General features: G+C 46.1%; 1 protein-coding gene and 2 pseudogenes across 2 annotated transcripts in view; 1 reads left to right on the top strand and 2 right to left on the bottom strand.

The window, feature by feature from the left end:
- Positions 1 to 4,334: 4,334 nt before the first annotated feature.
- On the bottom strand, positions 4,335 to 4,906 carry LOC130036135 (high mobility group protein B1-like; annotated as a pseudogene).
- Positions 4,905 to 9,442, top strand: LOC130036134 (COP9 signalosome complex subunit 4-like; annotated as a pseudogene).
- A 5,634-nt stretch (positions 9,443 to 15,076) lies between these two features.
- PTPDC1 (protein tyrosine phosphatase domain containing 1) overlaps positions 15,077 to 23,933 on the bottom strand; it is a 62,393-nt gene continuing 53,536 nt past the window's right edge. For both annotated transcript variants that reach the window (XM_056126985.1, XM_056126984.1), the window contains 3 exons: positions 20,895 to 21,080; positions 18,245 to 18,355; positions 15,077 to 15,441 (listed from right to left, as the gene is read on the bottom strand). In XM_056126985.1, the coding sequence (XP_055982960.1) occupies positions 15,325 to 15,441; positions 18,245 to 18,355; positions 20,895 to 21,080 (414 nt within the window). In that variant the 3' untranslated portion in view covers positions 15,077 to 15,324. The remainder of the gene's footprint in view (positions 15,442 to 18,244; positions 18,356 to 20,894; positions 21,081 to 23,933) is intronic.

Here is a 23,933-nt window from a genome sequence, read left to right as displayed (position 1 = left end):
CCTTTTAGGTGTTGTGGTTTGCAATAGAGGTATTGAGTGGCCATTGTGTTTGGTCTATAGTCTACTTTCTGCGCGCATCTTTCAATCCCAATGGGTTCTCCCAACATCCTTTACTTGGTGTTTCCTTCTCTACCTGAGCTGTCTTTTCCCCCAGCATGTGAGGCCAGTTTCCAAGGGGTGGAGCAGACCTCTTTGTCTTTATTTCTACTACTCTTGGGTGTTAGTCTTCCATTCTGTTACTTTATATTCCACAGATGAGTGCAATCTTTCTATGCCTGTCCCTCTCTTTCTGACTCATTTCACTAAACATGATACTTTTCATATTGATCCACGTATATGCAAATTTCATGACTTCATCTTTTCTAACAGCTGCATAGTATTCCATTGTGTAGATGTACCAAAGGTTCTTTAACCAGTTATCTGTTCTTGGGCACTTGGGTTTTTTTCCCCCAGATTTTTGCTATTGTAAACAAGTGCAGCAATGAACATACAAGTGCAGATGTCATTTCTACTATACTTTTTTGCCTCTCCAGGATATATTCCCAGGGTCAAATGGGAGCTCAATTTCTAATTTTTTTTTTGAGAATTGTCCATACTGAAATGTTCTTTCTTAATCATAGAGATGAATAAATATTCCACCATGCTCTTTTCCTCTTTCTACCTCTAAAAGACTCAGAATTTGAGGGGTCAGCCACTTTACAGCCCTATGGATCACTGACAGGGGCTCCATTTTCACCTCCCTCCAGCTCTTTGCATCTGGAAAGACAAGACCATCATGAACAGGGTCTGCAAGTTGGAACCAAGGGCAGCTGCATGCAAGGCAAGAACCTTAACCCCTGTATCATCTCTCTATCCCCTATATGCTTTAATAGACAAACCTATTTCCTACACTAAGCAGTATGATTTTCTTTCCCTTTTCGGGGGTGGAGGTGAGGTGGGCATTGGGTCACATAGGGCAGTGCTCAGGGTTTACTCCTCTGTGTTCAGGGAGAACTCTCAGCAGGACGTAGGGATCATATGTAGCACTGGGGATCGAGCCAGGGTCAGCTGCATGCAAGGCAAACAACTTACCCTGTACTATCCCTCTGGCCCAAGATTTGCAATGCTACCAGATAAAACAGGGCAGTTGCTATTAGGAGCCTTTAAAGAAAAGAAGCCAGAAGTCAGAGAGGCCAGGAGAGAAAAGCTTATTCAAAGAGAAGAGTTTGGGTCCATGCTAATTCCAAGAATGGTAGGAAAGGACTTGGACCCTAGACATCGCCTGTGACCTCAAGATAGGAGAGAGGGGCAGGCAGGGAGGGATTCAAAGGACTGAGTGTGGACTTTGTACGCTGGACTTCTAAATTCCATCCCAGCACTATATGGTCCCCTGAGCACCTTGGGAAATAGTCCCTAGGTACTAGCTGTGACAAATTCCCCTCCTCAAAAACAATACAAATAAAAATGAGCAGAGAGGGGACTTGGGTGGTGCGTTGGCAGGGGGTGTGGGGGGGACAGAGATCCAGAAACAGGGGCTGCAGCTTCTGCTTTCGGAATGAGTTAGGGCAGTCAGTGTTCCTTTCCCTGCTGAGAGAAGGCGGACGCCTCCCCTCATGGCCCTCCCTGGTCCTAACTCATTCCCGTTGCTAAGCTCTGTCTCATCCTTTCCCATTTCCACACTGCCCCATTCCATGGCAGCCCTCCTTTGGACACTTCTCTGTGCCATGCACCCTGCTGGTATTGGGGACTTGAATAGAATTCAGCAGCTGCCCCCACCTTCCAGGAACATGCTTGCTGGAGGGGCCAAGTAGGCCAGCGGCCCATACACAGCCCCAGCAGGAGGCAAGCGCTCTCCTAGGAAAAGAATTTGCCCTAAGACAAGCTCTCTTGGCCTGGAGCTTGGGGAAGCTCCACAGAGAAGTGTTTCACTTACACGACCCCCCAGGAGACTGACTCATGGTGGGCAGGTAAAGGTCACCAGGGAAGCAGCTTAGAAATCAGAACCTGGGCTCTGTTTGGTGCTGATCAGGCCATACACAAGTGGTTACTGGGGACAGAGAGGAGGTAGGATGTGACCAGATGGACTTTGAGAAAGCTAGAGATCCCGAGATAGCAGATGGAGCTGAAAGTTATCCAGTAACTGGGGACAAAATGGAATGTGGGTTTGAGGGGTGGGGGCTGAGGTAGGGAAGGTGAGGAATAGGGGCTGCCCTGTTCTGTGCAGGGCCCAGAAGAGGGAAGACTACAGTAGCATCCATTGTTTATAAAGCTGCTTGCCACCACAGCCATGGCCCTTTACTAAGCTGGTACCCAGGAGAGGCAGCGGGTACACAGGGACCGCTGTCAGTGTGCATGTGTGCCCCATCTTTATTCACAACAGCCAGAGGCTGATTCACCCAGACACCCTGGGCCAATGATCTGTCAGTGAAAATGTCTTCCATCAAGAAAACAGACCCAAGACCCATAATCCCACAGCTGCCACCCTGTAAACAATGGCCCAGCTTCACAGTTTAATGACTAACCTAGGAAGAGATGAAAGTCAGGCTGCTGAAACTCACAGCTTCGGACGGAGCCCCCTGGGGAGGGGTATGACTGAGAATCATGCCAGTTCTACAGATCCTAGAGCTCCTGGAACTTGCATATGCAGCTGCGGGAACACCTCCAAATTTCCCTGGACTGACATTCTAGTAGGAGCACACCAAATCAGATGGGAAAGTAGCATAGAAGCCTACTAAGCTCAATAAACAAAAACAATAACACAGAAGGCTCAACTAGCAAGAAACTGCTCCATAAACCCTCAATGAACTTTAATGACCCCATTGTGAGGCATAACAGTTTTCACAAATTTTCTTTGGCTGAAGTATTTTTGATAATTCCATTTGCTATTTTGTTGTAACAAGCAATATAAAACAAATCATTGTGTGCCTGCTAAGGAGGCAGGTTTGGGATGTAGGTGGGAAACTTGGAAGGTTTGTGAAGGGTGAAGGGAAGGTCACACTAGTGGTGGGATTTGTGTTGGAACACTGAAGGCCAGAAACAACTGTATTATGGACAACTTTGTTAACTCCTGTGTTTAAATCCAGTTTTTTAAAAAAAATAATTAAAAAAATAAACTATAAATGAAAACAGACCTGGGGGTGACATGCAGCCACTAACGGAGATGAAAGGAAGAGATGTTCTTAAACAACTCATTCCCTTAGGCAGAAAGGACCAAGAGAATGGAGAATGGCGATTTCCTTGTGTGCAAGAGGAAATCCCAAGTGAAGTGAAGTTTAGAAGTGAAGCCTCTAAACTCCTAGAGATCTGTTTGTCCTTTAAGAGTCCCCGGGCACAAATAGCCTCTGCTCCTCATGGACTGACCACATCTCCAGCTCAGCTAGAAACAAGTCCGCAGCCTGCTTTGGACCTACCTACATCCAGAATGCAATTCGGCATTGAAGGACAAAATCTGCCTTGCTGAAGGTCTTGAGTGCCAGGGGGGTAAGGAGGGGGAGCTGGGAGGTAAGTTAATGGATGGACACAGGCTTAGGTAGAGGGACAGAAGACTTGGGTCAAAGAGAGCTAACATTTCTTGGGCACAACCACGAGCCCCAGCATCACTACAACCAGAGATTTCACAACCTAAGGGGAATGCAGACTAGGAGTGGACACTGGATTTAAGTATGGAAATAAAGGTGCTATTATTCTTTTCTAATATTTACTTAGAAGTATTCAGAATGTAAAAATAAAACAACTGAAACGTTTTAATTTTGCAGATACAGAGCGGTTTTCAGTTAACAATAAGAATTATTTCATGTGAGCGGCATCAGAGACAAGTGAAGACGAAAGAAAACACATCTTCCTATATAAGCAACTTGTGCTGTGCACCAACAAGAACCTGCTTTAACTGACCACGTGCTCCTAGAGTTCTAAACTTTTAAATAATTGTGGTCCAGAGGCATCCCTGCAGTGTGTTGCTCTTTTCTGGGATTCATTTGTGAGTCTCTGGATCATGACCATTAATGTGCTTAAGTGGCACCCAGAGGCAGTTTGTGGGCATGACTGCCAGGAAACCAGAAGGTCAGGGAGATGGGGGAGGCAGTCCATTCCCGACTCCGTGAAGCCTGGAGTTTTCAGTCACTGGTCCCGCATTCCTGGGGTTTCCGGAGGATTCATTCTCATGTGTGGGGGGCTCTGGATAAGACTGTGAAGGTCAGCTATGATTAGGTTCTGGGTTTTTTTTTTAAGGAAATCTTATACAGCCTTACATTTCAATTTTTTTTTCTTTTAAAAAAAAGGAATGAGTTGTGTATGAGGTGGGGGTGGGGGATAAATGCCATATAGACAAGAATGTAAAAACCTGGGTTAGAACTGATTTACTCATCATCTTCATCTTCCTCCTTTTCTTCTTTTTCTTGCTCTTTTCAACTCGAACAGTTCCCGTTTGGGCCCTATTGGTCAGTATGCAGCAATCTCCTTTCTGTATTTTTCCTCCGGCTGAGCAGCCTTCTTTTCATAAGGCTGCTTGTCACCCACAGCAGTGTTGTTCCACATCTCTTCTAGTTTCTTTGTTATGTCGCCAATAGACAGGCCATGATGCTCTCCTTGGTTTGGGGGGGGGGGGGGAGCGATACTCAACATACAAGGAAAAGGCTGAAGGAGGCTCTTGGGTGTACTGAGATCCTTGAACTTCCTTTTTGTTTCCCCTTTAGGATATACGTTTTCATTTCTCTTTCATAACAGGCCTTGCTGGCCTTTGCCATACCTGCCAATTTTCCTTTCTTTTTAGCAGCCATGGTCTTCCACCTCTCTAAGCACTTCTTAGAAAACTCTGAAAAGTTGACGGAAGCATCTGGGTGCTTTTATTGTGCTCCTCTCGGTAAGCTTGTACAAAGAATGCATACGATGACAAGCTGCCTCTCAGCTTCCTGGGATCTCCTTGAGCCATGTTTCATGATTTTTCGTCAGTGAGGCGCAGAGTTGCCCAGTGTCTGCCCGGCTCTTACTTGCCCTGGCACTGTCTTTATGTCTTTATGGAGCTCGGTACTGTAATGGCAGAAAGAGTGGGCACCATATGCCAAAGAGGTGCTGCTCTTGATCCCTGTGTTTATGGATTTTTTTTTAATTAGGGTGGGAGTGGAGGAGTCTGTGAGACTTAGACTTCTGGTTTCTGCCCCAGCCTTCTCTTAATGCACCCTGGAGAGTCAGAATGATCTGGCCTCAGAACAAAAGGCACTTTTCACTCCCCACATGCTCCGGCCGACGAGTGAACATATTCCTGGACACATCATAAGAAACACTCCCTACCCATTCTCCATAAGTACCGCACCATATTTGATGGGGTTCCGATAGTAGAGAACAAATCATAGAGGGAAATATATGTATATTCATATATAGCACAGTGGGTAGGGCGTCCGCCTTATAAGCAGCCAACATGGCCGACCCGAGTTCGATTCCTCCGCCCCTCTCGGAGAGCCCGGCAAGCTACCGAGAGTATTCGATATGCCAGACACAGTAACAACGAAGTCTCCAATGGAGACGTTACTGGGCCCGCTCGAGCAAATCGATGATCAACGGGAGGGCCTTTACCTTTACCTTATATACATATACCAAAGCTCACATCACTCAACTTTTAACATGTTAGTGATATCCTAATAGCCGCTGCCAAAATAGAACAATCTTCACACTGTTTCCTATATGAATATTTTTTGTAAGCATTTTCAGCAGTTCTTCATAACAGACAATACAAAATATATTATTTCGGTTGTGCTTTGGGACAGGGCTTGGGGCTTGGGATGGAAACATCCCAAATTGGGTGGTGGGAAGATGTAACGGTGGTGGGATTGGTGTTTGAATATTAAATGTAATCAAATAAAAATAAATAAATGTAATCAAATATTATGAACTATCTTATAAAATAAAAAATTAAGAAAAAAAAGAAAAGAACAAAAGGCACTTCCATAGTTTCTAGGTCCAGAACTCTCCTTCCTATTACACATGCCTAGTGCCAAAGCCATGCACTGGCCGCATCATGGAGCCTTTTCTCTCTTTTCCAAGGAACCAACTCAAATGCCTCCTGCTCCAGGCTACGGCAGCCTGGCCCAGCTGCTGTGTGACTGTGGGGTCACCAATCCTGGGTCCTGAAGCCTGGAGACTCTGCAGGGGCTCGAGTGAGGACTGAATGGCATCACAGGAGAAGCATTTACGTGGCCCCCGCATTTCATTTAGCTTTCTACTCTGGATCTCAGACACAGCCCCCTTATTTTCCACAGCCCTTTCTTAAAGCACCGTTTCTCTGTTGTCTGAGGTTTATTTTACACCCGGGGTTTCTTCATGACTCAGTTCCTGGGCAGCAGCCAGGAGGCTCCTTCTGTCCGAGTTCCTGGGGTGAGGAGCAAACCAAGCAAGCCGTTGAGGGAAGCAACAGGGGGAACCCTTTCTGAAGTGCTGGAAAGAAGCAGGGATCTCTGCACCCTCAAATCGGTTGGTAAATGTCACTGTCAGAACTCTTAACAGTTGAAGAAAATTATTATGTGGCTCCAACAGTTGACTCTCCTCTGAACACTTTAAATATAGAAAGCAGGAAGACAAACACTTAGTAATAGGGGCTGTGTGCTGAATGGGCAGTCGCCAAAAAAGAAAAAAAAAATCCTTGCATTAGTCAGAGTCTAGAAAAATAGTGTTTTACTTTTCCAAGTAATATTTAGAGACATAACTCAAGAGGGAAAGACATGTTAAAAACCAGATTTTTTTTCCAGTCCAGTCTTTCAGAAATTCTTAACAACATTTTATATGAATAATTTTCCATTTCTTTAATGATACTGCAGGTGACAAAAACAAAACTCCTAGTATAAAAATGAGACCTCAGGGAGTTTCCCTGAAGGTTAACAGTTAACAGCTCTCTTCTGGGCTAGCCATTTTTTTTTTCCGGTCTTGATTTTTGGGTCATACCCGCTGGTGCTCAGAACTGACTCCTGGCTCTGTGCTCAGGGATCACTCATGGTGTAACTTAGGGGAACATTATAGGGTGCTGGGAATTGAACCCAGGTCAACTAAATGCAAGGCAAATGCCCTCCAAGTTGTACTACCACTCCAGTCCCTAGGCAGTTCTTTTTAACATTGTAAAATTACATAGTGAAGAGGTGAGCAAATTTGCATTATAAGATCAATCCAGAGAAGCTCATGTTCCTTTGAAAAAGTAGAGCCCTCATCTCAATCTCCTTCCATCTACTTGCACATTCCTCCTTCCAAACCACAGCCCACTCATAGGAAACACACTTCTATTTATCTTATTGTAACATCGAAATTGATATAAAGCTGATGCAAATATGTGTGAAGCACAACACTTGGTAAGCTCTGACACAAATATAGCGATGAGACCAACGTAACAGTATGCAAATGCGTCCATCTTTCAGAAAGTTCCATGGTGAATTTTTGTGATTCCTCTCCACTCACCCTTCACACTCCCAGGAAACCACAAATCTGCTTTCTGTCATTTAGATTACTCCCCCACATCCACTTTTATTTTTAGAGTTTGCTATAAATAACATCATACAACATGTACTTTTTTTTTCCCCTTTTCTGGTTTTCCTACCAAGTACTTTTAGGCTGAAATCATTCCTGTTGTATATCTCAAGAATTCCTTTGCATTGCTGGATAGCGTTACATCTGTGGATCAACCACAATTTATTTGTACATTTACCTCTTCATTGATATGTGTAGTTTCCAGTTTTTGGCTATTCCAAATAAAGCTGTTGTTAATGTACACATTCTTGTAGAGACAAACACATTTTTCTCTTGGGTAAACATATACAAGTTAAATAGCTAGATCACATAGTAGGTAGATATGAAACTTTTAGGATTTTTTCTCCTCTGTTTTCCCATGTATGTACTATTTGATTTAGTATCTCCATACATACTTCAAAATCAAATGGGGGGGGGCAGTGTTCAACACCAAAATGGTGTTCAAGATCCAAGGGGATTCTCCTGGCAATTCTTGGCCAACTGGGCTTGTGGTTCAAACACGAAAGCCTGAGAATATGGTGCTGCTTAGGCCCTACAATGCTGGCGATAATTTTGACCCACCTTCTGGTGCCTGGTGATGCTGAGGACCTTCAGGGCTGCACCTAGCAATCCTCGGAGGATGATGTGATGCTGGGGATCAAACTGAAGTCGGCTGTATGCAAGTTATGCAACTTAATACCTGTATTATCTTTCTGGCTCTCTCAAAAGAAATTTTTAAGATTTTTTTTTTTGACACACAGATTTAGTTGCATGACCTCATATGGGGTCTCAACAACAGTTTAAGAAGTTAGACCCTTCTAAAGGTCCTAGAACTTTTGGAAAAACAGATCATGCTAACACCTTAATTTTATTTATTTTGGGGGGACTCAAGAGGGTCACATCCAGCAATGCTTAGGGATTACTCCTGGCTCTGCACTCGGGAATCACTCCTGGCTTGAGGGATCATATGGGATGACAGAGATCAAAAGCAAGTTGGCTGTGTGCAAGGGAAGGACCTTACCCACTGTACTACATCCCCAGCCTCCAAATAAAAAGCTTTGAGGTAGGAGAGGTGGTGTAAAAAAAATTACTGAGAGGCTGGAAGAAAAATGTTGGCATCTTTCTTCAGGATTTGACCCAGCTCATAAATTCCAGCAATTATCATAAAGATCTGGCAGGCGGGGCTGGAGTGATAGCACAGTGGGTAGGGCTTTTGCCTTGCACGTGGCCAAACTGGGTTCGATTCCCAGCATCCCATATGGTCCCCTGAGCACTGCCAGGAGTAATTCCTGAGTGCATGAGCCAGGAGTAACCCCTGTGCATTGCCGGGTGTGACCCAAAAAGAAAAAAAAAGATATGGCAGGCAAATATTGTCATGTCTTGGAAAAAGCCATAAAGCCATTCAGTTATCTGGGACAGAACAACTAGAAACTTTTAGTCTCTGTGCAAGTAATGGGAAGGGGCGATGTCAGCCTTGTGATCTCCCTTGCTGGTTGATGTCTTCACACATCTCCCTAACAGCACAGCCAAAGATGTTTATCATTTCACCAAGGAAAAAATCCCGCCTAGAGTCATTTCAGTTATGTATGAGACACGTACGAGAAGGAAGAAGACTGGAGAAATGCAGGCCAAATATTGGTGGGGATCCCCCTGGAAATAGGACAAAAACAGTACAGTGTGAAAGTTTTAAACTGGAGCCTTACCAGGAAATTATGAGGCTCTACCTGGAGGAAGATGGTGTATATATAAATAAGGCATCACTGCTACAGAATGAATCAACCAATGAATGATTACAGACACATGATAAAGTATGCTCTACACATGTTCTTAATTATAGAAGAAAATCCACTGAGGCTGCCAAAGGTACAACAGGCTCTCTAATAAGACAGCAGTGCTTGAAACGGAAAGACTAGAGGACTTAAAACATGCTCTGCATCGTACCATCTTGGCACTAGTAGGACAACAAAGCTCTTGGTGTTAGCTGCTGTTGCTTTTGTTTAAAGTCATACCCAGCTGTGCTCAGGGAGTACGCCTAGCTCTGTACTCAGGGATCACTTCTGGCAGGGATAGGTGGGCCATATGGGATGCTAGAGATCAAACCTGGGCTGCCTGTCATGCCAGGCAAATGCCCTATCCACTGTGCTATTTCTCCAGCTCCATTTAGCTATTCTTTTTAAGGATGAAAGGTGTCAGCAACATGTTGCTTATCGGGTCCTAGAGAAAATGCACCTGGGTAGGACCACCACAAGAAATTAATTTCAAGAATTTGATATCGAGGGGCTGGAGAAAGAGCAGAGTGGGCAAGGCACTTGCCTTGAACAAGGCTGACCCAGGTTTGATCCCTGACATCCCATATGATTCCCTGAGCACTGCCAGGAGTGATATCTGAGCACAGTCCTGAGCATCACTGTGTATGGCCCCAAACCAAACTGAATCAACTCAAATCATAAATAGGGCCAGAGCAATAGTACAGGAGGTAGGGCACTTGCTTTGCATGTGGCGGCCAACCCAGGTTTGATCCCCAACACTCCATATGGTCTCCCAATCTCTGCCAAGAGTGATCCCTGAATTCAGAGCCAGGAGTAAGTCCTGAGCATAGCTTAGTGTGGGCCCAAGACAAAAACAACCAAAAAAGAGAAACTGATATCATATCAATAGACTTTTTACTACTACTTTTTTCTTTTATTTTTTTCCTTAAATTTTTATTATGAAACACAAATTTTTGTGCTTGGGTTTCAGTTATACAATGATCGAATACCCATCCCTCCACCAGTGCCCATTCTCCACCACCTCTGATCCCAGTATCCCTCCCACCCCCCATCCCACCCATCCCACCCTGCCTCTGTGGCAGGGCATTCCTTTTTGTTATCTCTCTCCTTTTGAATGCTGTGGTTTGCAAAAGAGACATTGAGCGGCAATCATGTTCAGTCTATAGTCTACTCTCATTACGCATCTCCCATCCTGAGAGGAACCTCCCAAGACCCTTTATTTGGTGCTCCTTTCTCTATCTGAGCTGCCTTTCCCCCTAGCGTGTGCGGCTGGCCTCCAAGCCATGGAGTAAACCTCCTGGTACTTATCAAGGCTATTCTTGGGTGTTGGTCTCCTATTTTGTTACTTTATGTTCCCCAGAGGAATGCAATCTTTCTATGTCTGTCCCTTTCTTTCTGACTCATTTTGCTTAGCATGATACTTTCTATGTTTTACTACTACTTTCAATAAAAGATTTTTATTTATATTTTAACTTTTACTACTTTCAATGGGGCTGGAGCAATAGCACAGCGGTAGGGTGTTTGCCTTGCGCGCAGCCAGCCCGGCCGAGCCTGGTTCGATTCTTCCGCCCCTCTCAGAGAGCCCAGCAAGCTTCCCGTGACATATTCAATATGCCAAACACAGTAACGACAAGTCTCACGATGGAGACGTTATTGGGCCTGCTCCAGCAAATCGATGAACAACAGGAGGACAGTGACAGTGACTACTTTCAATAAAACATTACTTCCTCTGAGCCCATATATACACCACATTCTAGACATTTCCTCTATACTCATACACATCAGATGCTATCATTTTTTGCTTAAGTCATTAAATATGATTTTTACATTATAAACAGTCTACGACGCCAACTTCTTTGTTTTCCTCTTCTTTCTGCAACTCCAAGCATCCTCTTGTAGCACATTCTTGCTTCCTTTTGGGGGTTCTAGAATCACATGCTGAGGTGGGTGGATCTGTTCAGCAGCCGCTGGGCCTGCCCCGCCTGGCAGTGACTCATTGGCCTTGCAGATGGCTGGGGGTGGGGAGGAGGAAGGGGTGAGTTCTTAATCTTGCCCCTGCAGCCTGGCATTGTCATGATGGAGTGAGTGCAGCTGCCCAGGTGACCTGCTCTCACCAGGAAAGAGGGTGCAGAGGTAACAGGCTGCCTGCTGGATGTGCATCCTTCATGCTTTGTTGACCCCTCACAGTGAGGGAAACAGAGCCCTGCCTGTGGACTGAGTGGAGTCACATCAGAGATAGGTGGACGCCAGAGGGGCAAATAGAGCACTGACAGCCCTGGACCGGGGCAGGCTCCTCTCCCGACATTTCACCTTCACTGCCTTGTCTTGTGGCTGCTTCCAATGTGACTGGGGCTCACTTGGATACTGAATTCCCCCTGCCCAGGCTTCTGTTGGGTGGGCATGGTGGGATGTGTCCCCTCCTGCTTCCATGGGGGTCTAGAAGGGGGAGGCACCAGCACTGTTAATGGCCACAGGTATCTGGCTGGAGCAGGTGCTGTTCGAGGGCCTTCTGTGGGAAGACTCCCCGTTCCCTGCCTCCTTGAGGAATCCTGGGTTGGCAGTGCCAGCAGCAGAGTCTGGAACCTGGGGATGTGTGTGGGGAGGCAGAAGGGAGCTCAGGGGGCTTCCAATGCTCCTCAGATTCTGAACCTGTGTGCTTCTCCTGCTCACTTTCTTGGCTTGGGTTTTGCTGCTCTTTCCAAAGTGATTTGGTTATAAAATGACCTGCAAGGAGGTGCTCTTCCACTTCAGCCAGAACTAAAGCTTGCACTGGGTTTGAGCAGGGAGAATGATTTCTCTCCCATTTCTTCTTCCTCTGTCCCTTCTCTGATCTCCATGCATTGATTCCCCTCCATGTGCCAGGCATTAAAATAGGTGTCAGATTCATTGGGTGAACACTTTTTTTATTGATTGCATTTAATAGAATGCATGCTCCAAGTTTTTGATACTTTGGAGGGCCCCAAATTTGGGATTAATAATGATTAATTGGCTTCCTCATTGGCTGGCTCTATTCCAAATTACTAAGCACTAATACATTTTCAGTGTGAGTGAATCAAGAAGGCCATTCCTTGATACTATTTTTCATGAATGTGGTTCAGATTCTAAAAGAGTTTTCTTGGGGCTATCATGATAGTACAGCAGGTACAGATAGTACACTTGCCTTGCATACAGCTGATTCAGGTGTGATATCCAGCACCCTCTATGGTCCCCCCACACTGTCAGAAGTGATTCCCGGGTGAAGAGCCAGATATAACCACTGAGCATTGTCAGGTATGTGCCTCAAACCAAAAATAAATAAATGAGTCTTCTTGATTCTAGATTGTTGAACATTGTTTAGGAATAGAGAGGCAGGAGAAAAACTCAACAAATGCTGTTGTGCAGTGGTGCATTATTTTTTAATTATGCTTTTAGGCATGGACTGATCTTGGGTCAGCCTGACACAATAAAACTGATTTACAAGTAGTCACAATGGAATCATTCAGTAGTGGCCTGTGGTGAGTCTTCATCCTGCCACCCATCACAAATTCCAACTACCGGAAATAATGTCTCAAGAGGACTTTTACCTTCTGAAGCCTATTTTGTAAGGAAAGGTGCCTGCTGATCCACTATAATTCACCACCTTACGCTGCTTGGCCCTGGCTTCCTGGCTTTCTTGGTTAAAAAGAATGTTTCACTCATTTACCCATCTGGGGAAGAAGTTTGGGGAACAGGTTCTCATTTACATGACTGCATGACTACATGCCATCTGCAAAAATACCTGATTTGATTTAGTGAATAACTTTATCATTTTCTTTTACCTTTTAGAAGAACCACTTAGGTTGAGCCATGTGACAAACCTCTTCTGCCTGGTGAGAGAAGGCAGCGTGTGGTTGGTGTTGAATTCTCTGCTGAAAGATGTAGGAGGCAGAGTATGGTGGGTTGCTGAATTCTACTGCATGTGCTCCTGACCCTTCCCACCTCTGCCCAGTGGAATGTTGCAATTCTGTCACTTTTTCTGCTGGGCAGATTCCTTTCCTCTGGACACAGAAGCATTTACCCACTCAGTTATCTCAAAGCAGGAGCCACCCCAGCAGCCAGGGCACCCTCCCTCATGGCTCTGAAGTCTCTCCATCTGGTGCCCTCTCTGGTCATTCTGATCCATGGATGGGACTGGCCAGAATGAGCTGGCACTGCCTTGCAACTCAGTGTGTGTCAGGAGATTAATCATAAGAACAGGTTTCCTCAGAGGACACACACACACACACACACGGCTTCCAGAGCATCAGGCAAAGAATGAGATGAGGAATAGAGCTTATTCTCATTTTTCTAACACACACAATACTCACATACTGCTGGCGTCCTTTTTTCCTCACCATTTCTCTTCTTTGGGTAGTTTATACCTGGGACATTCGATGAGCACCACAAGAGTTGTGTTCAGCCATACAGCTCTTATCTCACGGGAAACCACCGGTTTAGACTAACAGGCCAACAGCCACTCAACCAATGAGCTGTGGCATCACCTGCCCAGGGGAGACTGGCTAAGATGAGGGCAGACATCTTTTTTTCTTGCAAAGTGTATTTTCACACACATGGATGTCAGTACAGATACCTAGCGAGGCAATGTACCTACGAATAAAAGTTCTTTCTTTTCTCGCAGAAGAGGCACTTGAAAAAATTTTTTTACAATGGGCAATGCAGTTCATTAAAATTCATTGGATTTGACTTCCTAAGAAAATCCAGTGTGGGAGAAAACAGCATTTGGCATTTTCCAACAAATTAAGAATGATGAGGACTAATTTTGATGTGCTAGAGCTGGATTCAGAAATGTGAGAAATTCTGTTATAAATTTGTCTTGTTTACCCTGAAAGTCTGTCACTAAGATTAAGCAGTCCTTTATTTTAAAAGTTTGAACTTTTTTACTAGTTTGATATAATTTTTATTGAGAAACATTATTTTCTGCGATAAAACTATTACCTTTTCTGTGATGTCTCTCCTCAGTCCCTGTACAAATTGATTTAAAGAGTCTTTATGGCTTTAAATGCTGATTGACAGCTTGGTCTCCCACGAACTCCTAAAGGCAATTCCTTCTCACCTAAAGCCAGTCAAGTGCATGCAACCTGCATGATCAGACTCAACTCAAAAGCGTGAACTTACACAGGAAAAAAGTAGCCCTCAAAACAGAACCCTGAGCCCACTGGTTGCAGGGGTTGGTGGCAGTGGAAGGTGTGAGTCAGGCCTGTCTCTGGCGCTGGCTGGGTGGGCAGAGCTGCCTCTGGCGGCAGCTGTGGGCTGCCCACAGCCAGTCCTCCCCGCGGCATCGCCTCCGGCAGCCTCCCACGCTGCTCTGCAAGCTCCCTCTTCCGCTGGAAGGAAGCCGGCAGCTCGGGAGTGGGAGAGGCCTGACGCGCTGAGAATGTCTCCACCCCCACGGAGGCAGCGTGCAGAAGCCGTTAGCCCCAGTTAGCCCCACGCGGGCACGTTCCCTTCCGCCGTAAAGCCAACCCAACCACCTCCCACAGGATCCTGGAATACAAATGGAAATCACTCCTTAAAATAATACACTTGGGAGAGCTTTGCAACGTTTATAAAAACGACAACTATCCCCACCCCCAAATTCCTTTTCAAATGAACCAAGAGGTTTCCAAATAAGAAATATAAAATAGTTTAAGACACTTGGTGGCTTCCATAGGTCCTGGATCAGGGGATGGATACACAATTAGGTTTGACTACTAAAACGATCTATTCTGGTAAAAACTCTTAAGGAAGAGTTTTGGTCAACAGAACAGCTGTTTTGGAAAGAAGAGTTACAACTTTTCCCAAAATGTCAAAGAATAGTGATGTAAAATGCCACATACTTGAAATAGTCATACAGCGGTTACTACATTAATTCAGTTAAGTGAAGAAAAGTGGTACCCACTTAATGGGCAATTTCAACGAAAAGAAAGCTCAAAGAGATTATTCCAATAAATAATGGCTACAGAGAGGAATGAGCATTCTTCGCACAAACGGAGAGTATCTGAAATAAAGTGCTGCATGATACAGTTGCCCCAGACTTGCTGACCGCTGGGCAGAAGTGCTGCCTGACCTTTAGGGTGAAATATTCGAGGCGACAGCATTAAGTGGCAGGCACGGGGCTGTCTTTTGTCAGTTTCCTTTTTTCTTCCAGTGTGTGCTTAAATATTTTCTTCAGGGTGTTATAAACTACCGGTCCATTTTCAGAATCCAAATTAACCTGACGACAAAGAAAAGTCATATTCAGGGCACATGAATGTGAATTTTAATTAGTCTCAATGTTGGGAGGAAAGCAGGAGGGTGGGGGGGGGGGAGGGAAACGAGGTCTTAGAAACAAACCCAAAACTAAAATTTAAAAACACAAAATGCATTTCACACATTTTTTTCTTAATTGAGGCTGTATGGGAACTATCTATCATGTCCACCTGAGCATTAAGAAGAAAATTTTAATTCTTTGTTTTTGGGCCACACCTGGCAAAGTTCAGGGGTTACTCCTGGCTCTGCCCAACTGGCGAGTTCAGGGGACCATACGGGATGCCAGTGATGGAAACTGGCTGGCTATGTGCAAGGCAAGAGCCTCACCCGCTGTATTATCTCTCTGGCCCAAGAAGGAAATTAAAACAACAGCAACAAGCCAACGCAGCACCTAGACATGAAGCAAAGTCACATGCCCCATCATGAAGAGTGTCAAATTGAGAGTGATGGTTTAACTGAGACTCATCACTGACAGTCAAGGAAAGGCCTCTGAGGGAGCCAGGGAATGCCTACTCTGCTCTGAGGCTTCACTGTGAGTCTGAGGGTGCCCTGAGCAAGAAGTGGGCACCAGCCTCCGTGAAACCTGTCTGAAAAATAGCATATTACTACTCAGTAGAACTCCTACATGTTTGATACACATGAAACCCTCAGTGAAAGTAACTCATTAGAGGCTGGAGTGATAGCACAGCGGGTAGGGAGTTTGCCCTGCAAGCGGCCAACCTGGGTTCGATTCCCAGTATCCCATATGGTTCCCTGAGCACCGCCAGGAGTAATTCCTGAGTGCTTGAGCCAGGAGTAACCCCTGTGTATCACTGAGTATGACCCAAAAAGGAAAATAAAAAAGGAAAGTAATTCATTATAGGGGGAAAGCACCAGGTATTACTCTGGCTGCAGAGGGAAGGCACCAGGTAATCACCTTGAGACTGTTTACTTAACACAGGATTAGGTGTGACCTGGGCAGAGATGCAGGCTTCTAGCCCAGTCCCCTCCCCCAGTGAAATGCGTGGACACTGGGAGGAGGAATCATTTTCCTGGGAAGGCCAGGAGGGAAGGCTCAACCTTGCCCTGCCTCCGCTCCCCCCACTTGCAAACACGAACAGAACGCTCGTTGCCTAGCTCACCGCCTAGCCTCACGGGCACTGCTGGGTGAGACAGCTCAAGGCTGTACGTGCCTCCTAACTGGGTTCCTCTGGGTGAGAGGAGGGTATTGTGGAGGGGGCTGCACAGACAATGTGTTTGCCGCAGAGCTGAGGAACGCCCAGGCTGAGGTGGTCCCAATGCTTGACGAAGGGGCTGCAAGCAAGCCTGCCAAGGTTTGACCATGATGTTTCTTCCACAAGAAACAGACTCTGCTGAGGCTGCTGGAGAGCGCGTCCAATCCAGATCAGGGGCTGCCAGCTTGCATGCTGTGCCCCAGGGAGAGTCCCCAGAATGGTGTCCTGACATTTTAATAAATTTGGAGCAACTAGTATATTTAGCTTCTCATTAGTGTCCTCCCAAAAGGCCAACAGAAGTTGTAAAGAATTCCTACCGCTTTCAGAGAGAGACCAATAAGGAATTTTTTTTCCAGTTAAATGCAAAAATGTCATTTTATCTTAATGATTGTATTCTTTATTCCATTTGGAAAAAAATTTTTTTTGCAGTGCTAGGTTTCGAACCAAGGACCTCACACCTTCAAGGTGAGGTGCGCTGCTGGCCCTGCAAAAATTTAACAAATAATCGTTTAAATAGTTTATTTTGCTAGACACAAAACCACAGCCCACACCACACAGCAGGTCTCTTCTCTGGGAAAGTCTAATATAGACATTCAAAAAGCTCATGTGATCCAGGTTTGAGCTACTGACTCTGGAAGGTCTCAAGAAGGGACTGAGCAGCCACAAATGATACCTCACTTCAGAAGGTGGAGAGGAGGAGGCTGGTGAGTATGTACAAACACCAACTACGACGATGATTAGTAAGGTTCATACTGACACTGGTACCTCTCAAAAGTTGGGTTCTTTGTTTAATGATGTGTTGATGCCATTTAGGATAGAAACCAACACATTAGTTGAAGGGGTGAGGGAACCTTTTTCTCTTAGCATGAATCTTGCTTCGTTCTTGGACCAGGATGGGCTGATTCAAGACAAGGAGGGAAACTTAAAAAGACAAAGAGGGGCTAGAGTGATAGCACAGCGGATAGGGCGTTTGCCTTGCATGGGGCTGACCTGGGTTTGATTCCCAACATCCCATATAGTTCCCCGAGCAACGCCAGGAGTGATTCCTGACTGCATGAGCCAGGAATAACCACTGTGCATTGCCAGGAGTGACACAAAAAGAAAAAAAAAAGACAAAGAAAACAAAACAGAAAACAGAACCTCTCTGCTAAGGATTTGCCAACCAGGACATGGCACTGAATTTCCAATCCTGGTTACTGAATTCTCAACAGATGGTTTCTTGTTCAGACCCCAGGTAGAATTGGCTCAACCAGAAAAAACTCTGATTCCTACTAGGCTCAGGATTTAAAAATACTTTCTCAGCACCCAATTGTTCCCATACAAGAGCTCTTTGTTCTAACGTTCTCCTTGAAAAAACCCACAGTGTAGCTTTTTTCTCAAACCACTGTTAGGAAACTGATATTTGGGGACAGTTCTGCTTTCAAGAGTGGTCAAGCATCCTTCTCCCCGGGGGAAAGTCGGCTGAAGTTTTGGGGAGAGGGTTGCTGATGTGTGAGCTGTGGATTCGTAGAGAGTCACTGCCTGTGGTGTGTGTTGGGGAGGTTGCATACCCACCTTGGTGAAAGCCTTGATGCTGTGGGCCAAGACAGCTTCCTCCACATCCACTGGGAGCGTCCGCAAGCTGGCAAGGCAATGCAGCACACACAGGATGGTCTGGTGCTGACCCTGATTTTGCAGAAAGGAAAAAAAAAATCAAACAAGGGATTCCAAAATGCCTCTAGAAATCAACTCACAGTGACTTCTGAGCCTTGGTCTGCATCCGAGGATGCATCCTCTCAGACACTGAATGAGCTACTAAGGGCAAGTCAGTATCTGCTGTTGTGTCTATGTGGTTTAACCAGTGCCTGGACCATGAAAGCAGAAGAACCAAACCACAACCACCAAACTCAACGATGTGCCTGTCGAGGAGGCAGGCTGGGGGGTGGAGGGACCCTCGGGACATTGGTGGAGGGAAGTTGACACTGGTGGTGGAACACAGCACGACAAAAACTCAACTATAAATAACTTCATAAATCATGGTTTCTTAACTAAATTTTTTTTTTCAAAAAAGCACTTAGGAGATAAAGTCAAAGCTGATTTTTCTGACATAAAGTACAAATAAATCTGGAGAGTGCAATTCCACATCAAGTGCTTTCCTTGCAGCAGGCTGAAGAGATGTTCCACTCTAGTTTGTTTTGAGACACAACACACGGACACCCAGAGCTCAGGGTCTGCGCGTCCTGCCCTGCACACAGGCAGCAGGTCCCGGGCAGGGCAGAGGGTCTAGAGACGGCCACGTCCTTCACGAGCAAGGCAGCACTGAAGGGGGGAGCACAGCAGAAAGACGAGCCCCCGATAGACTCTCGAGGCTGTTCCCCTTAGAGAAGCTGAGGGAACGGTCACCGCTTGAGCAACAGGCATGAGGCACACATCACTCTAGAGACACTAAGTTCACTCTGGAAATTGCCCGGGAGGATCAATGGGACCCACAGAACCACCTGTAGGACAAAGGAGCATACCTGCTGTGTGTGAAGGGTGGCTGTGGCACTGGCATGGCCTGACATGCCACACAGGGCAGGAGCTGGGACTCCGCTCTGACGTGAGCTGTTCTAGCTTCCCTTCTCTGTTGAGCAGACGCCTACCTCTCAGGGCCATGGGGCTGGCCATGGTGAAGGCGGAAATGGATTTCTTGGTTTCTAGGTGGAACCTGGAAAAGGCCCGGCCCCCACGACCCACGGAACTGGACAGTCATCTCTACTCCCTTATCCCATCAGCTTCGCCTCCAAAATGGAACTGCTGAGGATATATCCTCACCCAAGGGGCCCGGATGCAAGGCGGTCTCCTATATCAACACCTTTATTTCTCACGCCATGCAGTGCGCAATGGTTCAACTGTGCAACTGTCTGTGGTGTACATGTGCCACAGTAGATGACCTGGGAGTGATAACAGGGTGCACTGAGGCACAGCAGGGAACGCGAGTGACTATGACAAGGACAACAAAGTCTCTTTGCAATTAAAATTATAATCCTCTCTCTCTTGCCCTCTCTCTCTCTCTCTCCTCTCTTACTTTGTCTCCTCTCTCTCCTCCCTCTGTCTTTCTCTCCTCTCTCTCTCTCTCTCTCTCTCTCTTTCTCTCTCTCTCTCTCTCCTTTCTCTCTCTGGTTAAAACACCAACTTGTGCAAGGACTGCAGAAGAAAGCAAGTATCCACTCTGCCAGTCCAGGTCTCCGAGGATCTTTCCCCAGGTGACCATCATCACTTTCTTCTTTTTCCCCTTCCAGACTCTTAGGTAAACCCATATTCATCAATATCTGTATGTGCCACACAGCACTTTGTGGAGAAATATAAATACTCCAGCCTAACTCACAGTATTTTTTAAAAACAATATCAGTTCAAAAAAAATAAAATAAAAAAGAACAATATCTGTTCATGGTAATAAAAAGTAGAAACAAATAGTTAAAAGTGATAAAGTCGATAGTTACGTCTTGTCCCTTTGTTCCTGGAAAAGTACTACTACCTACTGTAATAGTTCATTTTCACAAAAAAACTAATATAAGGAAATAGCTATAATTTGTGAGCAAAAATGGGATGTAAAACTATAGGTTTATTAACCAAGTTGAACATAGGTATTTAGAATAAAAATCTGAAAATGTTTAAAGTGGTTCTTTACAGACATCCCGCCCCTTTTTCTCGCATCTTCTAAATGTTTATACTGGGTCTGCATTTCTACACTTACCTTGGAAAAACTGAAATAAGACTCAGATATGAGATTATGCACAAATTCCTTTTTTTGGGGGGGGGGGAATCACACCTGGTGTAACCTGGTGCTCAGCGCTTATTCCTGGCTCTGTGCTCAGGGATCACTCCTGATGGGGCTAAGGAGACCATATACGGGGCCCTTGGTTGAACCTGGGCCAGCTGCATGCAAGGCACATGCCTTACCTGCCTTATTATCTCTTCAGCCCCACAAATTCCAGTTTTAAAAGAATGCCTTCTTTTTTTTTTTTTGCTTTTTGGGTCACACCTGGCGATGCTCAGGGGTTACTCCTGGCGGCACTTGGGGAACAGTATGGGATGCTGGGAATCAAACCCGGGTCGGCTGCATGCAAGGCAAACGCCCTCCCCGCTGTGCTATCGCTCCAGCCTCTAATGCCTTCTTCTTAGCATGCAGAGCTTACACAAGGGCCTTAGTTGCTGCCATCGGTCCGTCAAAGAATGAGCTTACCTTCTCCAACAGGAATAGTGCCTCGGCCGCCTCTGCGCGTGCGCTGACCAGCATGTCCAGGTCGGCTTTGGTGATCACAGGCTCCTTCAGCTGCTCCACCCACGACCACATCAAGCTACAGAGGGTGAAAGGGTCCCTTTCACCACAGATTCTTTCCCAAGCTCCATCTCGGGAATTTAGTTCTTTCTAAAAAGAAAGAAAGAAAGAAAAAAGACAGAGACGCACAGGAAAGGAGAGGGGAAGGGGGAGAGAGGGGAGGGGAAGGACAAAGGGGGCAGCAGAGGGCTGAGAGTGAGGGCGGGTGGCACCACTGGACGACTAATAAGCCCCAGTCAGGTCCTGGGTTGTGGACTGGGACCCCTCCAGCTCCCCACTTCTGAGGCAGTGAATGGGTTCAGATGCTCCATTTCTCCAGGCCTCGATTTCCCTCTGTGCAGTCAGTCCTTGCCTCACACGTGCTGCTGGGTAGAAAAACCAAGAGGTCTGACCAACCTCCCAGCACCGAGAAGGTGCTTGTCTTGCCCAAGTTGGTTACTTCACTTCTAACGAACAGCAGCATTTCCTGAGGAGGGAGCTCACCCCTCACAGCCTCAGTGAACAACACAGAGATACTGCATGAGGGAGAATCACCACGACGAAAAGGTGTGACTAAGAGCAACTGGCAAATTACTCTAGGGAAAACTAACCAAGAGAAAGCTTGGGACTGAAACTTTGAGGTGGGGCATGAAAGTGGGAAAACGTGGTCTGCTTTCTTTCTTTCAGATTCATTTTAAAAGTCCTCTATAGAATTACTATTATTTTTATGTGGGGGCCATCGCCATGAGGCTCAGAGTTATTACCAAAGTGATGCCGGGGACTGAAGCCCAGGTTCCTACATGCAAAGCCTTCACTCCAGCCCTCTGTTCCACCTCCCTGGTCTCACTCTTTAGAACTCAACAAATAATAGGTCCCACATCCTGGAAGTGATAGAGTGGAAATAACTAGAAAGTCTTGCCAGTACACCAAATGCCTAGAGATCTTTTACGCAGAAGATCCAAAACCTTTGCCTAACAGAGCTGGGAAAATGAAACGAGCTCTTAATTCCTGAAAGAATTGATATTTGTCTTAGAAACACGTCTGTCTCCAACAGCAGTAAACTATGAAGTGCTTCCATATATTATTTGCCCACCTAATACTGATTGAACCCTTCCGACCTGAGAGCTACTGTGACACACGACTTATCTCTGAATTTTAGCAACCTGATAGGGAGGCCACAGAGACAAATACGGAATAATGTGCCCAGTGGCCCAAAGCAAGAAGCCTGCAAAAGAAGCTTCCTACCTACTTCTGCTCTGTCTCAGTTTGATGTTTCTGCCATGCACAGAGCTTTCTGGCATCTGGATGCTTTTTATTATCACATAAATAAACCAATTCTTTCAGTTATGTCAAGTCTTTCATACTCCATAGAGATCATACCTAAGGCAAAAGAGCTTTTTATTCAAGTTTATAATGCAAGTGAGAAAAAGAATGTCTTTAGGAAAGATCGGGAGTGACAGGAAGCATTAAACACACAAACTATGCCCCCAGTGACTTGTGATTGAGCAAGTAACTTGACCCCCGTGGACTTTCGACACCCCAGCCTAGGCACCCAATTCATAAGGATGATAAAGACTAACAGAGAACCTAGAAATACACCACCTGCCTCCCAGGACGGCTAAGAAACTCACTAGGAATAACACGCTAAAGGGCTGAGTAGAGGTATAGCATCTGATGCTGTTCACGTCATGGTCATTTTACTCTCTCCAGAATTCAGTTGGTGTATGACTGACAGGCCTAGAATTCACCTAGAAAGTGGGGGTGCGGAGCCCAACCCATTCAGGTGAAAAGCTGATGGGTCTCGTGTGGGCCAGAGGTGGGGCTCAGCTTGGGCACGGGGTCGGGTGGGGGGGGGTGATCCAGGATGATCTCGAGACCCACGGGCCTCCTGGAGGCTGCTGGACACAGGACTGAGTGGACACAGACCTTGCCAGATGTGGACAGAAACTAACGAAGACACTTCCTACGGGATGTACATGAGAAGCAAAACACAGGCAATTTGGAGGCTCCCTGGGTGCAGCCCTGTCAGGGCAAAGCTGCCTCGCGCTCCGCCTCTGCATCACTGATGCCCCTGTCACCCCCTCTGAGGCACCCACCCTGGACTTCACTACAGGGCAATGTGGCAGAGAGTGGTGGACATGGTTCCTGGTAATCCAGGCAGATCAAGATGTCGCTGAGTCACACTTTCCCTGCTCAGCCCTCTGCCTGGGCAGGGCTCTGCTCAGGCCTGTACCTGGGGAGGGCTCTGCTCAGGCCTGTACTTGCATAGGGCCTTTGCTCGGTCCTGTACCTGGGGAGGGCGTTTGTTCATAAAACCAAGTTCCTCAAGCCGGCTTTTCTTCCACAGCTCCTTATTTGAGGGGTTGCATAATTGATTAAAGGCCATCGTTTTGGTACAACATATGAAAGGGGTTGAACATTTTAAATTTGGGGTTGGAGAGAAAATACACTGGATGGGGCACTTGCCTTGAAAGTGGCCAACCCAGGTTTGATTCCTGGCATCCCATATTGTCCTCTGAGTCCCCAGGAGGGATCCCTGAGCACAGAGCCAGGAGTAGACCCTGAGCACAGCCAGATGTGGCCCAAAATCCAAACAGAAAAATGTAAAAAAAAAAAATTTTACATTCTAATTCAAAACCAACAACTGGTCCCAAAGGTGCAATCTCAGGTCAGACAGGGACACAGTCGGGTCATTAGTTGCTCCTTGCCATTCTCAGGACCCTGAAGCTGCCATGACCAAGGATTGAGAGGGCCAGGAGAGGTGATGGAAAGGAAGCATTTATCACACCTCACCTGTCTTCACTCAACAACCAGAGCTATGTACTGGGGAAGAATTTTCTTGGCTTTCATTTCCGTCTCTAGTTCAGTGATTCAGCGGCAGAGGCAGAACCCCCTCCCAGACTTTGGGTTAGAGACATCAGGTCACTTCCCAGAGTTGTCGAGCTGTGGCCTGCCCACCTGTCC

This window comes from Sorex fumeus, unplaced genomic scaffold, assembly GCF_029834395.1.
Source record: "Sorex fumeus unplaced genomic scaffold, SorFum_2.1 ptg000063l, whole genome shotgun sequence".
Lineage (NCBI taxonomy): Eukaryota > Metazoa > Chordata > Mammalia > Eulipotyphla > Soricidae > Sorex > Sorex fumeus.
Note: the sequence above shows the minus strand (reverse complement) of the source record. Positions and strands in the feature narration are given on the sequence as shown.